The 17,800-nt window shown below is 40.9% G+C and overlaps 2 protein-coding genes across 5 annotated transcripts; one reads left to right on the plus strand and one right to left on the minus strand.

Annotated features, from left to right (window-relative positions):
- Positions 1-664: 664 nt before the first annotated feature.
- Positions 665-7,378, plus strand: lyl1 (LYL1 basic helix-loop-helix family member). Of its 3 annotated transcripts, none has more exons than XM_031741222.2 (5): positions 665-977; positions 1,077-1,241; positions 3,017-3,872; positions 5,577-5,674; positions 6,162-7,378. In XM_031741222.2, exons 3-5 carry the CDS (start codon positions 3,109-3,111, stop codon positions 6,704-6,706), a joined length of 1,407 nt encoding a protein of 468 aa, XP_031597082.1. In that variant the 5' UTR covers positions 665-977; positions 1,077-1,241; positions 3,017-3,108; the 3' UTR covers positions 6,707-7,378. The 3 variants fall into 3 exon arrangements, with proteins under 3 accessions (XP_031597082.1, XP_039469328.1, XP_031597081.1); XM_039613394.1 differs by having other exon boundaries at positions 1,088-1,241; XM_031741221.2 differs by having other exon boundaries at positions 665-1,241.
- Positions 7,379-7,890: 512 nt separating this feature from the next.
- LOC116321407 lies at positions 7,891-17,764 on the minus strand. Of its 2 annotated transcripts, XM_031741246.2 has the most exons (8): positions 16,365-17,764; positions 15,091-15,425; positions 14,756-14,866; positions 14,362-14,484; positions 13,479-13,947; positions 13,309-13,368; positions 12,876-13,216; positions 7,891-12,700 (listed from the first exon to the last, which is right to left on the minus strand). In XM_031741246.2, the coding sequence occupies exons 2-8, from the start codon at positions 15,421-15,423 to the stop codon at positions 11,240-11,242; spliced, it is 2,898 nt and encodes a 965-aa protein (XP_031597106.1). In that variant the 5' UTR covers positions 15,424-15,425; positions 16,365-17,764; the 3' UTR covers positions 7,891-11,239. The 2 variants fall into 2 exon arrangements, with proteins under 2 accessions (XP_031597106.1, XP_039469327.1); XM_039613393.1 differs by lacking the exon at positions 16,365-17,764 and having other exon boundaries at positions 15,091-16,345.
- Positions 17,765-17,800: the final 36 nt, after the last annotated feature.

A 17,800-nucleotide genomic window follows, 5' to 3' on the forward strand; every position in this document is an offset into this window, starting at 1 on the left:
CTTTTTCAGCTGAAATAAATTGTTAATTTCAGATACTCATTTGTTTAATTTCCTCATTCAGTCATTCAAATGTGGTCTAAATCCAGCAAACAGAACTTGCGATCCCGTTTGTCCGCTCTAAATGCCCATCATTTGAGGGGTTTTGTGCTAATCAGAATGTGACAACAAGCTTTAAGGGCTGATATTTTGAACAAAGATATCCCAAGTGGCCATGCTGTGCATGCATGCGATGTATGTGTGTGTTAAAACACATAGGCATATTTGTGAAAGCACGTGCATGAATGAGCAGCAGCCACATTGTCTCTTTAATATATTGTTATATAAGTGCAGCTGCAAATATTTTCTTGGAAATGATCCAGATCCCTTCAAAGTTTGGGACTGACCAGTCCAGTGCCGTGTGTGTGTGTGTGCGTACATGCATGTAGGCGTGAACCTGCTTATTCGCGAGTGTGTGTGTGTGTGTGCTGGTATTGGTGGTGGAGGAAGAGGGGTGGTGAAGGTTCCTTATCTACAGGCCACAGGCAGCTTTTGAGGCTCTTATCAGCAGCCACCATATTGTACTAGCACATCCTCTTGTCCAGCAGGGAGCGGAAAACTCTCCTTGCAACACGGTTCCCTCTCGCTCTCTCTCTCTCTCTCTCTCCCCTCCTCTCCCACCCCCCCCCCCTTCTCTCACTCTCTCTCCCACCTCACATTTGCCAGTACCAGAACTCTGGCAACCAGCGACAGCATTGTGTCTTCTTGGCGAAGAGATTGAGCGAGGGAAAGGATAGGCAGGACGGTGAAAGATAGAGAAAGACAGACACAGAGGGGGAGAGAGACGAGATTGACATATGGACAGGGGGTGATGGCGGAGACCCGCACCTTCCATCTCCACGTTTTGAGTGTGTCTTCGTTCAAAGGAGCAACTTCCAATCAAAAAAAACCATACATCTACGTTTCCCAGTCGCTTGGCCTCGCTCTGACTTCTTCTCTTTGTAAATGTTTTTTTCTCTGAATATTTATAATTATTTATAAATGTTTAAGAATATGAGCAGTGGTATCAGACAGCGTGGCTCCAATTCTGACCTCATAAGTTGACAGACAGACGCTGACAGGCTGCAGTGGAGTGTGAGCGACTTAAAGGAGGAGGGAGAGGACGCTAAACACTGAGCAGATACATGTGCGTTCTCCGATCACTCGAACTCTGAGGGATTTTGTACGCCATACTGACGAGCCACAGTGGATGTCATAATGTATATGTAAGTATTAAAGGTTACCTTTTGTCTTACTTATTGTTTAAATTGTACGCAAATAGTTTGCAGCAAGTAGTACTTATTTAAATACTAGTAATAATAACACAATACACATACATGATGTCCAATACATCATGTATCTTGGCGCATTCATTAAAATATATTAATAATGTATTATATTTCTATTAATAACAATACATTCAAGTTAACTGATTGAAAACATAGGATTTCTTATTTCTGTCCTATTTAAAATTATAACATTTTACTCCCAGTTATCTATTTAAAGTAAAAATATAATACACTCTGTTAGGGTACTCGAGTAATATAAGAAAATAACAAGTGACCTTACCAGAAAGAAAGATATTGAACAAATATAAAAAAGACTTTTAAGAGTTAATAACATTTTTATCACAATTGTAAATGAAACCAAACAAACGAGGGGACTTCTGAAAGCATTGCTTTGTTGCTTTCACTGCAAAATGAATCCTCTTTAAAATGTGTGCTTCAAAAGTAAACATGCTGGGCCTTCCTTATTTAATAATCAAATAAATGGTTAACAAACTGCTGGGGATATGCTGCAAAAATATATATATATTAATAAAGAATTAGCTGCAAATGTCATTCCTACACATCACTGCGAAAGACGGAACTGTCCAAAATAAAGTCATGACCACCAGAGAAAGAAAACAGGAACAATTGCGATTGCAAAACCTGAAAAATCATGAGCTGTAAGCTTTGCAACACAGACTAACAAGCGGTAGTTTGTGAAGTACAAGAATGAATTTACTCCATATGTCAACATTTTAAAATTGCATCAAACCTCTAAATTTACAAATGAAATTCATTTCTAATGAACTGAATCCAGATTTTAAGCCATGCATCAGCTCCCTCATACAACAACTTATTTCATCTTATCAGAAACCGTTGCACTGCTTAACTGACCTTTAAGCACATTTTCATATCTTAAACTCTTTGCTAAACATACATCAAATATATATCCTGAGTCCATTTTTCCCTTTGTTTTGTTCAACAGACTCTTTGATATCAATCCAATCGTCAGCGTTCTGGGACTTTTTGGGTCCGTAAAAGGATTTTGACTCATATCCTCAAAATACATGTGGACAGACAGATAGACGGATAGACTTATTAAGAGAAGCCACTAGAGACTCATTCAAAACCAAAAAAGAATTTGCTACTCGGGATGTACAGTAAAAAAAAACCATACAGACTTCCCCATCACATCAAACTGCAAGAGCCACCTCCTTTATATGCTGGAGCCAGAGACTTAATCACAGCAGTAGCCCCTCATTTAAGACTGCAAATTCTATCCAACTAAGTTTAATTTAAATTGAACATGGAAATTAATTAATTTGCTTTACCGGAACATTATGCAATATTCTGTTACATTATATTACAGTTGCACAACAGCCATCAGAGGCAGCAGTCATGAGTAATAAGGCTGTACAAAAACCTCCTAAGTGCGTAACGGCAGAAGGTGTCATATGCTGTGTCACTGTAAAGATGGTTAATAATATTGTAAAATCTAAATAAAACTGAACTGATGTTAAAAGACGTGTATGCTGAGAAATAAGGAAAATTCATGCATGTATGTAGAAATGCTAAAATATTGAAATATCTGTAGAAAAGTAGAACAAAGGAAAAGTAAATAAAGGGTTAAAAGACTCATACAGTTGGCCAGGAGAAATTTTTAGGGCCCTGTAGGACTAGCTGCATGTGCCAGAATATAAACACATTAGTGACTCTCGTGTAAAACACCACAGGGACGAGACACAGACTTGCAGCACGCACGCTGGGCAGCTGAGAAGAGCGACACCTTGACAGTGACGGGGTTTCCTTCAGAGACTTCACCACCATGATGGAGAAGCTGAACTCCACTGGCCCGCCTGCCTCACCTCACGACATACCTCGCCCCTCCTCCTCTTCTTCATCCTCTGCCTCCTCACCATCGTGTGCATCCATGGAGCATAGCAGCCCTCTCTACAGCCAGCAGTCAGCATCCTTGGATGCTATCGGCAGCCCACAACCCACTAACAAGACAGGGCACAAGGGACACACGGATGTCCCTACTCCTGGCTCGACACAGGCCCCCATCACCCCAAACACGGTGTTAACCAATCACCAAGCAGATACAACTGCTGCACCTGAGCCCATTGCCATGGAAACGGAGGAAGAAGAGGACGAGGAAAAACTAGGGGGGCCAAAGAGTACCACTGCTCCTGCTGCTTCAGCCAACGGGTCCCCAACTCTTTCCTCGCCACCTCCGCTCCTCCCGGCACCAGCAAAGACTTCCCCATGCCCTCTTCCCCCTCCAACCTCCACAGCTGCCTTCCCTTCATCCTCATCATCCTCTCCTCTTCCTCCCCACATTCCAGTTATCAGCCTTGGCCACAGCAAGCCCCCACTGCCACTCCCAAATACCCCTTTGACTGCCCTCCACCCAATTCCCAACCTCTTACACGGGCCACATGGAGACATTCGCCGCGGCCAGTTGAACTGTTTACCTGTGGTCAGCCCTGGAGCTTCTGGACCTACTGGAGGTCCCGTAGGTCCCACAGCTGCTTCTCCAGGGCCCCTGTTGCCTCATCAGTACCTGCCTGGTCACCCCTTCTTCACCAGGTGAGGTTATACAAATTTCTATTCATTGTGTGTGAGTCACTTATAACTTCTTGAAACAAGAGGAGTCTGAATGCTGCTACACCATGAGTCTGGATCTTTATGCAGATTAGTATATGGTATTTTTTGGAGAACATCTGGATCATGTCTCCCAATTTTCCTTTTTCAATTTGCTACTAATTTCTGAAGATAGACTGCAAAAAGTCAAATTATGCAATCAACGAAACCTTTCAATTCAAAAATTCCTGTATCTACTCCAAACATTAGGCAGGATTATGTTGGCTGTTTTAAAAAAAAAAGAAAAAGAAATCCTTTAAATGACTTTTGGAGTAATCCAAACATTCAACAGAAAAAGACAAATGAAACCAAAGACAAACTCATTAGACAAGGCCCTACTTTTGACTTCAAATTAATATATTTGAAGGCTAAAGCAAGTAAAGCTAAAGTATCCACGACAAAAGAAAGATTGATGCAAGGTAAAAAATAAGATAAATGCATATTTGTAATGCTACCTTTTATCTGGTTGATTAAAAACTGCAACATTTGCTGACAGTATGGTTCAAATGATCAGTGCAGTGCATTAATATGTTTATTGAATGAATTTGTTTCATTGGAAGCAAATAATTCTAAAAATTGGAACATTATGTAAAATAAAGTATCACTCACTCATTCACTTCCTTTCGAAAAAGCCTGCAAACAGATGTGGACAACTAAACTATAAAAGCCACTACAATACAGCTTCCTGACTTGCTGCTATCGAGGATGATGCCACTTTTCAGGCTGCAATGCCAAGTTTCAGATAAAACCTCAACTGCTCGGATTTCTCGACTTCCCATCATGATTAATAGCCGCTGAGCTGCGCTGTTATGTGAAAATGACAGCAGGATGTGTGCTGTTTTGAAGGGACCTCACATTTCTCACGCTAAATTTACCCAGCAGACCTTTAGGTTACCGAACACAAATTGAATCAGTGAATGTTTTTTTTCTTTGTGTGTGTGTGTGTGCATTTAGCAGCCAAGTAAAAAAACTTCACTTGAATATACCACTTTTCTAAACTATACATCCAGTTTTAATTACAGCTAATTTTAATCCTTAAACTGACAAAAGGAAGCAAAACAGAACTCTTAAAGCTCTTTTTGGGCCCGAGGAATTGGCAGCTCTTCTCTTACTCCTGTGAAGAAAGGCATTAATTTGCAGTCTTTATCAAAGCCCTCCTACTGTTCCTCTATTCTCTACTCCAAACGGCATTTTCTACACAGTTTTCTCACAGAAGAGTGTAAAAAGTGGGACTTTTTTTGCACAGTGGATATATCTGTGGCTTCCCCATCTGTCATGGAGGTCTGGGAATAAGATTCTCTCCCCTTTCCTCTCTGGTTTGTTTGTAGCAGGAAGCATTGATCTATTTCATCCCCCCTGAAGTAGAATCAGCTAGTAACCAAGCTTAATGAGATTGGGTTAAAACTCTGCATGCACACTCAATCAACGCCACCACTCACATTCACACCTCCATTAATGGCTTCCACCATGTTCCTGCTTTCTTTAGCCACTCTTTAGGATTTCTCCCTATACAGTTTCTAAAGGAAGGAGAACAAAATGCCAAAACAACCTTATATGTGTGGGGGTTTTTTATTTATATGTAGCTCATTTTTACTTGTTTGACTGTGAATACGATCACACAAATGATTCACGTAGTGTTTGTGTTTCTAGTTCTTACCTGGGTTCTTCAGGAGGAAGCTATGGTGTCATCAGCAACAACCGCATCAAGAGGAGACCCTCCTCGCACTTTGAGATGGAGATGAATGAATGTGAGTTTCTGTGTAAACATGCGACACTATTATGGAGATAATTACTGTTAGCATGTTTTGAACTGTAATTTGGGGAAATTGATGTCCACATTTTGGAGATGAAGGCATATATTTAAACTATTTAAAGAGTATGTGGCAATGTTATGTACTTTTTTTCACTGCCATCACATCCTGTGAGAAAAACCTACTTCCACAATTTGCTAGTCCATCTCTCAGTGCTTTTCTATATCCTGCCATGGGTATAGGAATATACCCCTGGCACCACATGCCACTTTTTTTGGAGCTGAAAACCAGCTCATGGCCCAAAACCTCCTGCAGAGGAAGCTAATTGTTAAAAATGGAACACAAATATTTAATATTCTTCCAAAGTCTAATTAATCTCCCCCCCCCCTTTTGTTAGCAAAGTTATATAAAAGTTAGTGATGATTTGAAGCATTTGTTGAAAAAAACCTTTTGGACTAAATCTGTGTTTATGTGTGTCTAACAGGCCCTCCCCAGAAACTCGCCCGCCGCGTCTTCACCAACAGCCGTGAACGCTGGCGACAGCAGAACGTCAACGGGGCTTTCTCCGAGCTGAGGAAACTCATTCCCACGCACCCACCCGACAAGAAACTCAGCAAGAACGAAATCCTCCGCCTGGCCGTGAAGTACATCAACTTCCTGGTCACACTGCTCAATGACCAGGACCAAGACAAGAGCAGGGACTCGGCTGAGGATGATGTGGAGGATGAGAGCATTGCTCCTGGTTTGGCAGGCAAAAAACTGAACCCTCGTTTTCAGTGCGACACTCCGCCGCCATCCCACTCTGCCCTGCCTGCGTCAGCCCGTCCCGCTTTGGCGTTAGCCCACAGAGACAGAGACTCAACTGACTCAATCAGTGCCCTGGCTAATTCCCCAGCAACGTCCAGTTGCTATGGAGACACGGACAGTGAAGAAAGCTTTGGTGCTAAGACCTCTTTGGTGACCCAAGGCATTCTGGGAAAGGTCAAGAGTCAGATAGGGATGGTGGCAGCATCGAATGATGAGCGGTGACACCAAAAGGCAGCAAACACTGGGAGTTTAAATGCCGGGCAAACAGACGGAGATATCAAAAATGTTTGATTAACTGCAGAAAGATGTGAATACGTTTTAAAAAAGAGGGATTTTTTTAAATGAATTTTGCAGGTTTGAGAGCCTCTTTGTCTTTTCTGGCAATGTTGATTGTGAAGCTGTCATTTAGTGAAACACCAAACTGTGCTTTGAGGCAGGCTGAGACATGAAACTTAACAGAACATTCAAACCACCTTCATATCCAAATATGGTAACAATGATCCTTTAATAACCATTATACAGCTAAAACTGTAAAAGAAAAAAGACACGAAACAAGGCCCTGATTACATGTGCTTATAAAAGTAATCCGGGGAATTTAAAATCTTCTTAGAAAATGGATAAAAATGGAAGATTTGTGGAAAAAAATCATGAAAATCAAATATTTTGTCAGTCTCTGAAGTTTACATGTAAATAATCAGCTTGCCTCAGTGCAGTTATGGTAACTTAGAGTGCCTGCAGAGAAATGCATTGCATGCAGTGGTGATTTGACGTTGCCGTTTTTTAATGTCCTCGCTGCTCTTATTGTCTGAAAAGCAGGGCTGATGGTTCCACCCTGACATTGTGACACACTTGTAAGAGACAGAAATAAAGTGTGTTTTAGTTTGCTGTTCCTTATTTGACATCCTCTTACTGCGCTCCAAAGACTGCTCTATGTCAGCACGATTTCTCAACACATTCAAATGTTTTGCCGCTCTCGGTTTAGCACACTTGTGTATGCTCAAAGTGACCAGTAAGTAGCATAAGATGAACACAATGACCAAACTGCTAAATTATGAGATTAAAATGGTTTATGGTGATTGGAAGTTCACTTCTTTTAACTTTATTTTGAAAAATCTGCACGTTAGTCATGTGTCCTTTTGTTTGTCCATAACAAAGCTGTCAGTGCACGTTCTATGGGGCGAGTAGCCAAAGCACAGCTCCATGCTGTTTGCGTGTGCTGTTCTCCAGAATGACAGATGATTGACAATAGTGTTTTCAGCAGGGAAGCCATAAACAACCCCAGTCAAAAAATAAAACTAGTGAATGACGTGACACCAAGAACCTGGATCGAATGTTTCCCTGCCATTCCTGTAGCAAGTCCAGCACACCGAAAAACAAATTTCACAGAAATGTATTCCACAAGGTGATGAGGTTTTCCCAAGAAGCAGACTTTATAGCCTTTTTTATACAGGTGGAGGATTTACAGATGACTGCCCAGTCTGACAAAAATACAATACAACATCATAGGTACAGTTTGTGATCACAAGAAAACAAGAAGCAAAATTTGTGTAGAATTCAAATGAAGACAGTGTGTGCATGTATGTGCGTTATATGTTGAAGAACAAGGGGAAAAAAACTGTGTGACGGCAACAATTTTTTCGTGTGTGGTTGTGTTTGCGGAAGGTCAGGGTGGATGTGGGATGCGGTTGAGATGGGGTTCAGCATGGTGGAGGAAAGTGAAAAGTGTTTGGGAGGGAGGGGGCTTGCAGCTGTTGCCGTGGTGCGGGTGTCTGTCTATCAATTGGCCAGGAAACACTTACAGTTAGTGCTGTCTCATTTACGGCCAACGAGTTTCCTGGAGGTTGGGTGGTGGCGGTGTGACTGTACCATGTTTGATGGGTGTTTGGATGTGTGGGGTAGCAACCGCTGCATAGAAGAAGGGAAGATAGGAGGGGGGGAAAAGAAAGAGAAAACAGCCACCAGGGTGCCCTGGGAAGCCCTGTACACTTGGTTTCAGGATCATACAACAGGAAGAACTGCTTTCACAACATTGCTGTGACTGCATCTGCCCACTCTGCTGTGCTGAGCTGGTCCGTCTCCTCCCTGCTTCACTCTGAAACCTCAGAGAGGATTACAGACTGAAGCAGGGGTCATGCAAATTAAAGCTAGTGTTTCACTTTGCAGTTGTACAAATAGAATTTTTCAAAGATTTTTTGGATAACACACTAAACTTATTTGAGTTCTTTAACAACATATGATTTATGGGTTAGACATTAACCTATTTTATCTTGTAAGCTTGTCCCGATAAAAAAGCAAACTGTTGAAATGTATTATTATTATTGCTACTACTGTTATTTATTCAAAAATATTTTTATGGCTGCACAGTACAGTTCAGGAAATAAACCCTCAAAATGGTAATTCAAACTGCTGGGGTGTCAACCTTCTCTACTTCTGATACAGGAGGCCACGCAGGGTCATGCTAGCCAGCCTGGGACTTAGAGATAATGCCACTGCCTCCACCCTACCTCCTTCTCCCACCCTCAGTTGTGCCCCTCTTACGACCAGAAGCACACCCACTTACGTCAATAAATCTAATAAATGGAGTGAATTCTGCAAACTATAAACACAATTCCAAAAGATTTGGGGATGCTGTCTAAAATGTAAACAAAAAAATAGCGATGTGATTTGCAAATGTCGTAAACACATATTTTTTTCACAAGAGAACAAAGAAAAAATATCAAATGTTTAAAAAAACGGAGATTTCACTATTTTAAGAAAAATATTATCTCATTTTAATCTCAGCAACACATCCGAAAAAGCTGGATTGGGGCAACAAAAGGCTGGAAAATTAAGTATTCCTAAAAAGACACTGCTGGAGGAACATTTTGCAACTAATTAGGTTAACTGAAAAAAGGACATTTACATGAATCTGTATAAAAAGACCATCTTTTTCTCAGAGTTTCTCAAAAGCAAAGATGGGCAGAGGTTCACTAATTGGCAGAAAACTGCATCTACAAACAACAATTTCAGCAAAATGTTGACTTTGGATCATCTACGCTACATGGCATCAAAAGATTCTAAGAATCTGGAGAAATCTCTGTCAAGGCCAACAATTTATATTAGTTGTCCATGACATTTGGGGTCTCAGGCAGCACTAAATACAGGCATGACTCTGTCATGGGCTCAAGAAGAGACACCATCGTCTTTGAGCACAGTTCACTGTGCCATCCACAATGCAGGTTAGAGCTAAATCATGCAAAGAAGGAGACATATGCGAACATGATCTAGAAACACTGCCATCTTCTCTGGGCCAAAGCTCATTGAAAATAAACTGAGGCAAAGTTGAAAATTGATCTGTGGTTACACAAATCTTATTTTTAAATTCTTTTTGGAGAACATGGATGCTGCATCCTCAAAACCAAAGAGGAGAGGAACCATCTGGCTTGTTATCAGACCTTATGGTATGGGGTTGCATTAGTGTGCACGGAAATGGCTGAATTCTAAAAGGTATACATGGTTTTTAGAACAATATATGCTTCCATGCAGATGACATCTTTTTTCCAGGGAAGGCATCGCATATTTCAACAAGCTGCAATAGATGCATACAGCATCTGTTACAACAGCATGGTTTACTAGGAGAGGCTGGGTAATTTCACAAACTGAACACATTTGGCACAAATTCTCTGCCTTCTATTGTGAATAAATTTAGTTTAACATTTCCAAACTTTTGCATTGTTCTTTTTACTTAAATCTTAAACTCTGTCCCTTTTTGCAATAAGGTTCATAGTTCAAGCATACAATTTGATCTGTGTTAAGTCTTACACAGGTAAATGCCTCGTATCATTTTACGGTCAATACCTCTGCTCTTCTGCAGAGCTGCCTGTTTTTTCAAACCCTCCACCACCCCAGCATTCACCTGTAGGCTACAGGGAGAAAAATATCACTTCTCAATTTATAAAAGCAACATGATGAACTCAAGCTAGATGCAAAGTAACTATACTGTGACGCTATAATAAATAATTACAAATGCAAAATCTCTTACTGAACTGAATTTGACACATTCATTACGGCCTAAATCTGAATGTGAGAAGTAATGTCATAATGTTTGTAGTCATGAAGCAGGTTTCGCTGGCTGAAAATACCGTCAAAGATTTCATAAACGTGAAACCAAATTCAGTATATAAAAGGTTAAAAAGTGAAAAACTGTCTATTGTTGTTAAATCAAAAATGTTCTTAAAGAATTTTTCATGCTCTGTGGTTCAGCATTAAAAACACACAAAAATGCAATGACTTTCTGATGAAAACTTTTAATCAAAAAAGCACTGCGACTTAATTTATAGAATTTCCTTCAATATACAGATTTTAATATTCTTTGGTCACTCGTTTTGTTAAATGACTACCTATGACATTATCAAAAATAGTCATACTTTTTATTATTCCTTTGCATATTTTGATGTCTTGCAAACATGTATCAACATTCAGAAAAGTATTTTAATTTATATATTATTGCTTCAATATTTATATGTGTAATTCATCTATTAATAAATGTCACACTCATCTGTACTTATCACGTGTCTCAATAAAACATGTAAATGTAGCGATAAATTGAAGTTAATCATCTCAAATCAAATTCATCTTAAAGTGTATTTTATGCCTCGAAAATGACGCAGCAGTCAAAAAGCATTTTTTCATTTGCTGAAAATATTATTTCACAAGAGAAAAAAAAAGCACTTTTACATTTGCTATACATTTTATATACAAACATCTGTCAGTCCTTCATTCAGTTTTCAAAAATTTCTCTCCCTGTTTTCTCACTGCGTCAATGTTCTTGTTTACTGTTCTGTCAACATTTCTTGCAGCGTCTTCTGTCTTTTCTGCTGTGCTTTTCTTGCTGAGTTTTCGCCTGCCCACCTCCGTTACTGCAGATCCAGCAGCTGCCCCAACAGCTCCGCCAATCACACCGCCCAAAAACACACCGAGCACCAGACCCAGCAGTGCCCCGCCAATGACTACTTTGGGCACCTGTTTAGCTGTATTCCCAATTTTCTCCCACACTGAACTCTCAGCCACCATTTTGGCCCCTGCCTTGGCTCCAGAGCCTACTTTTCCCCACACGGGACTCTGTGCCAAATTCTTTGCCCCAGCTCCAATTCCAGCTCCAACATGCATGGAACTCTCTGCCATGAGTTTGGCCCCTGAACCCACTTTTTCCCACATTGGACTTGCAGCCGCTGCTTTTGCTCCAGATCCCACCCATGCAGAACCATCTACCACTACCTTGGGAACTTTATTACCTACTGCTTTGGAGAGATTTCCTGCAGTAACTCCTACCTTCTCCCACATAGAACTATCAACCACCATCTTTTGGACGCTTTGTGCACTAGTGCCAACTTTTTCCCACATTCCACTATTTTTCATCCTCTGTGCTCCCTCTCCAACCCACACAGAGCTATCTGCCAACAGCTTGGGTAAATTCTTTGCACCCGTACTCATCTTCTCCATTATGGAACTAAGTAGTGAAGGGGATAAGGTTGAAAGTGTAATTGGAGGAAGACTCTCAATATTCATAGTACTTACACTCATCTCGGCCTCATCCCTTATTTTCTCAATGTCATCCTCCGTCACTTCCTCGTCTACCTCAGAAACAGACTGCATGTAAGGATAAAGCTTTCGCCTTTCAGAGCTGAGTGGGCCAACATCCTCTACTCTTGCTAGCTTTTCGCCTTGTTTCTCTCTTGCCATCTCTTGCTGTTTCTGCCTCACTCTGTTCTCGGCCTCCTGAAAAGCAGGACAAGAATAATACTGGCCCCCGGCCTCCTTCACTGTCTGCTCCACCTTTTCTAGCAGGTCGGCAACATTGCTCCTCTCTCTCCCACCTCTTTCTGTCTCCAAAACATGAAATCTGTCCCCACATTTCTCCACAATCTTCAACAAATCCCCTCGCTTATCAGCGATGTATGCCTCAATGTTGTTATTTTTGGCCTTCCCACTTGCCCTGAGTCGATCAGCATAAGTAAAGAGGACCAAAGTGTGTCTCCAGACTGCTTCGGGTCCAAAAACAGCCTCCAGTGCCCCAAGAGCCTGCAGCTCGGTCTTTGCTGGCTGGTCTAAGGGAACACAATAGAGGAAGACGTGGGGGCCGGGACTGGACAGAGCCACACAGGAGGAGATCTGAGCTCGCACCTCATCTGGAGTGCGTTCTGAATTGAACCAGTCTGGGGTATCCACCACTGCCACCTGCAGGTGAGGAGGAAATGCATGCAAAAATGTAAATACCTATTATCAAAAGCTACAAAACAAGAAGAGAGTATGAAACACTTTATTCTTTGAGATATTGTAATGGGTGTATGTAGAGATAAATAGAAAAAAATACATCTTAGCTATTTAAAAAAACAAACAAAAAAAAACTAACCCTTCTTCCTTTAACCAATGCCTTCTTTTTCTCACACCATTGTGTGATTGGTATGAGGCTGTCTGGACGTGACTCAAAGGCTTCCTGCCCCAGTATTTCATTGCCAGCCACACTCTTCCCTGATCCAGATCTTCCAAGCAACACCAGACGAAGCTCCGGAGAAGATGAGGATGAGGACAACGAGGGGGAAGAAGGGGTTGAGCTGGATGAGGAGAGCAAGGAAGGAGAGGCAGCAAAAGTTGGTGAAAAGGGGGGGGAAGAGGAGAAGACGGGCGAATGAGGAGTAGTGGTAGGCGAAGCCTCGGGTGATCTCTCTTCAAAGCTGTTAATTCTGTGGTGAACTGAAACCATCAGGTAAAAATCAGAGTCAGTGACGTATTAAGAAGTGAAGTGCTGATACTGACATATGAGAGAGTGAAGTCCTGTGACTTACAAGTAGAGATCACTTTTTGAGTTGATCTACCCTCTGACATTTGTGAGAGTATAGCTCCATCTAGTGGGCGAAAAAGCAAGTTGTGCTCAGTTTTGTCTTTTTTTTAACACTTCTAAAAGAATGAATCAGGGTACAATAATGTCAGACAGCATACAGTTAGTGGCATTTACCTCGATTCAGTTTGAAACTGGGTGTCCTTTTTAACTCCCTGTTATCACAGAGCTCGGAGGATGGCTGTCGCTCTAGAGCTGGAGCTGAATGAAGCCTGTTGGACACCTGGCTCACCTTAACTCCATCCACCATTTCCTCCATTTCTTCTATTCTCCTCCTTGAATCTGTTGATATGGCACTGACATACTCATTGGACACCTGGGTCACCTTAACTCCTTCCACCATTTCCTCCTTTTCTTCTTGTCTCCTCCTTCTCTCTGTTGATATGGCATTGAAGTACTCTTCCTCTTGACCAATTGTTTCTGTGTTCGGGGTATAAGATGATGTGTGGGTCTTTTTCTTCTCTTCCTTTTGAGCCCTGAAACTTTCCATAAGTTTCTCCTTTTTTTCTTTCACCCGTTTATCCAGCTCTCTATCCTGGACTGTTTTCATGTAGTATAACCCGTTTTTCTGCGCCATATTGTCCACCTGTAGATAAATAAACAAACAATAGTAACTTATTGCAGGAACTTTAACTCTGTTTTGTGAGTCACAGTTAGAAAATTACGATCATCACTAATATTCAAACCAGTCCAGACTACAACAGGGTGTGAGTTTACGAATGTGAAACTAGGCGTTGCTGGAAAAACAGCATGCATGCATGCATACACACTTGCTCAGCAATCGTCTTAAAGAAACCATTAAAACAAAAAGCTACAACCTATGGAGTATTTAAAAAATTCAATGCGCTTAAGTAATGAGGAAGACTCATCCAAATGATAAAATGTGTGAGGACACGAATGCTAACACTTTTACTGAATCTGAATCACTTTTACTGAATCTGAAAAACCCCTTGAGGCATGTTGCTTTTTGATAACTGTTTTTACTCATACTTCTCCATACCTTTTCCAGCAGCTCACGGACCTGGTCCCGATCCTGTCGCTGACGATTATTGATGACATGGTACCGCCCTCCGCAACACTCGATTACCTGCCTCAGGCCTGGGTCCTCTTTCTGCAGGTACTCCTGTGAGAAAACAATGCAGCTTGTGTTATACCTGCAATGATTTGCATCACTCCTATTGTTACACTCCAACAATAAGATAACCCCATAAAATATTACTGACATCATGTTTACAAAATCCAACACGATACATCTTGAGACAACATTTATTTATAAATGAGGGGCCAAGTCGTAAGTTAATAGGTGAAACTATTCCCTTTTATAGTGGTACTAAGTGACTTTCATGCTTTATAAAGATCAGCTTAAAGAGAGGGTAGGTGAACACCTTTCATACCTCCACTGTTTTTCCCATCAAGTAGTCCCCACAGGTCAGCATGACTATGGTGTGGTCCAGCACCCCCTGTCCAAACAATTCCTCCAACTCTGCAGGCACACGTGTGTCCACCTGCATGGGGAAAAGGCAAAGAGGAAAAATGGATCTAAACTGGTAAACTGGTCACTGCTTGTTATGGAGATGTTTCAGAACATCTTTAACTTGTATATTTGGAACACATTGTTTCCATTGTAGTTTGATAGATAGCCATTTTTTTATTGAGTACACATTACAGACTGCAACTTCAACAAAGTTGAGCAACAGATGACATCACTAATGGGCAAGCCAAGACTAACCTCTGTGAATTGGTTAACAGGCACCAGCAGCAAAATAGCATGTGGGCCTGGTGGTACCAGAGTCATTGCTCGCTGTGTCTCCTTTTTGACACCGTCCTCCATCTTGCCACCACTCCAGTACCATCTCGGTGCCTCCACCAGGGTCACATTCCTGCCTTCAATGAAGCCCTGCCGTAGCTGGCAGCTCCTGGAGGAACCGGGAGAAATGGGGGAAAGCTGGGCCAGGATAGTGTCTGCTAATGCCGTCTTTCCACATCCGATATTCCCCATAAGAAGCAATCTCAGGTCCGAGGACGAGGATCCATAGTAGCTTTCTCTGTAGTGTTCACTCATCCCTGACATGAATAAAGGAAACAGGAAGGAGTCCAAAAAACCAAAAGAGAGAGAAATTGAGGACAATATATCACCTGTGTTATTTGGTAGGAAGCTACACCAACCAACCAAAATAAAAGCTGTCTTTTAATACTAGGTTTTAATGTTAGGTTTTTCCTAGACAAACTCAGACATAACTTTACATGCAAATAAACCTGGAAAACAGACAACTGGATCAGCTGAGCAGGTTCAGCTAGGTAGATTTTATCAGTTAAGTTACTATTTTAAGCATTAAGTAATCATATAATCTTAACAGGAACTGATAAAATGCCATCTTAAACTTAAATTGAAATCTTTCTCCTCTGTTCCTACACGAGTCTCTCTGCATACAGAATACCTACAGTTCCTTGTATCTTTAAACTGTTGTGGATGAATGAACCAAAACTAAAGTAATTCACTGGTTGTTTCACTGGAAATGGTCGTGGGTTTCTCACATCACGTTTATCTCAATGTTTGATACCACACCTTGCTATTCCTGTCAAACAACATTCTGCTTGCACTCATAAGCAGTGATATGCAAAAAGGTACAAACCAAATCCATACCGAACTACATACTGAAAAAACAGCAACGAGAGTTGATGAAGCATTACAAATAGTCCTAACTTCATAAGTTGCTTTGGCATGTAAGAAAAATTCAAAATTAGGCGTGAATCTATTGCTGAAATTGTTAATAAATAGCTTGAGATTCTGGACGTAGTTTGAGCTGACCTAACAACCTATTTCCTCAAATAGGACACATTGTATATCAACAATGTAGTCATTTCAGTGAAGTAATACAACTAAGAAACTTAATATGATTGCAATTAATCAACAAGTGCATAACATGAACTAATTTAACAAGTAAGTCTCTTACATCAAGACAATCTTACAACAACAATTTAAGCAACAAAATGGATACTTACTCAAGTGTTTAAGGTCTACGAAGTTGCGTTCATGTGCTGTCTTTTGTCAATACTGAGTTTTTTTGGTTGGCACTGGGTTATATTTCTCACGCAGACAACTTCAGTACATGTTAGTTCCCAGTCGACTGGCAAAAGCTGTCTGCTCAGATGAGGTGTCTCGCCTGAGCCACTCCCGAATTTAAACACATTCATACATGAGTGCACTAGTAAATATATTTTTTGACACAACAGGTTTCTCAGTTTGTAGGTTGCTAAGCATTCCAACCTGGGGTGGAGGCGGTATAACCAGCTGCCACTGGGAATCGTTCCAAGATAGTTTTAACTACCACACCTATGATATGTCAAAACTCATGGAGATCTGTCAAATGAGCTGTCCTTCATGGTTTGTAGTTGCTAAGGATATTATCTGGTCAACCAGGTCTGTAAATATGCTGCTGTCATAACCAGAAAGAAATGAAAGCATGAAGGCTTGTCACAGACAAACAAGGATACAATGTAAAGACAGAATAAATGCAAGAGGAACATTATTCTGCTTCTTTTGTGTGTTACACAAGTGGAAAATTAAAAATATAACTTTTCTTCCTACGAAATCATGAAGCATAAAACTTCAAGTCTTCATGGCCTTCCATATAAGTAAGAGCTGTTAAGTTTCATTTCAACATCAAAGCAATTACAAACACAGCTCTTCATTAATGTCACTAACACTTTGTCATTAAGGATTTAAATGCTAACCTGTTGTCAGTAATTTGCAAAACAAGAAAATTGCTCTTTCAGCATATATTCATGGCTGTGATTAAAGTAGCTGGGTAATATTTACAGATTTTCACACATCCCCACAGCTTCATCCTCAAATATTTTCTTGTATTCCCACTTGCTGGTACTTGGCTGGACCCCCTTGCCTTGGTTCTGCATGGCAAAGAGTCAACAAGTTGCTGGAAATATTCCTCATAGTTTCTGGTCGATATTGATATGATTGCATCGTACAGCTGCTGCAGATTTGTTGGCTGCACATCCATGATGTGACTACTGAATTGTGACCTGGTGACCTTGGAGGACAACCAAGTACAGTGAACTCATTGTCATGTTCAAGAAACCAGTTTTTTCTCTGGCATCAACAAAGCATTTTTACCCAGTTTACTACCACTCACTGGATAGTTTCTCTTCTTCTCACCAACCTCTTTAAACCCTACAGACGGTTGAGAACGAAAATCCCAGTAGATTGGCAGTTTTTGAAGTATTCAGACCAAGCTATCTGACAACAACCATGCCACATCCAAAGTCACTTAAATTACATTTCTTCCCCATTCTGATGCTCTTTTTTAACTTTAGCAATACTACACAGTGTCTACTTTGTTTAATCACTAACAACATACTCTCCCAACTGCAGTGGATCCATGACCCACACTTTAAGGACCACAGGCTCATGAAAAGTGGTT

The sequence above is a fragment of the Oreochromis aureus genome, linkage group 6, assembly GCF_013358895.1.
Source record: "Oreochromis aureus strain Israel breed Guangdong linkage group 6, ZZ_aureus, whole genome shotgun sequence".
Lineage (NCBI taxonomy): Eukaryota > Metazoa > Chordata > Actinopteri > Cichliformes > Cichlidae > Oreochromis > Oreochromis aureus.

Excerpts from the sequence above, each read along its gene's own strand:
- lyl1 (XM_031741221.2), top strand. The coding sequence starts at position 3,109 with ATGATGGAGAAGCTGAACTCCACTGGCCCGCCTGCCTCACCTCACGAC. Across the intron at positions 3,873-5,576 it reads GGTCACCCCTTCTTCACCAG|TTCTTACCTGGGTTCTTCAG; the intron begins GTGAGGTTATAC and ends TTGTGTTTCTAG. Across the intron at positions 5,675-6,161 it reads TGAGATGGAGATGAATGAAT|GCCCTCCCCAGAAACTCGCC; the intron begins GTGAGTTTCTGT and ends TGTGTCTAACAG.
- LOC116321407 (XM_039613393.1), bottom strand. The coding sequence starts at position 15,432 with ATGTCAGGGATGAGTGAACACTACAGAGAAAGCTACTATGGATCCTCG. Across the intron at positions 13,369-13,478 it reads CAGTTTCAAACTGAATCGAG|ATGGAGCTATACTCTCACAA; the intron begins GTAAATGCCACT and ends TTCGCCCACTAG. Across the intron at positions 13,217-13,308 it reads TCAAAAAGTGATCTCTACTT|TTCACCACAGAATTAACAGC; the intron begins GTAAGTCACAGG and ends TGATGGTTTCAG.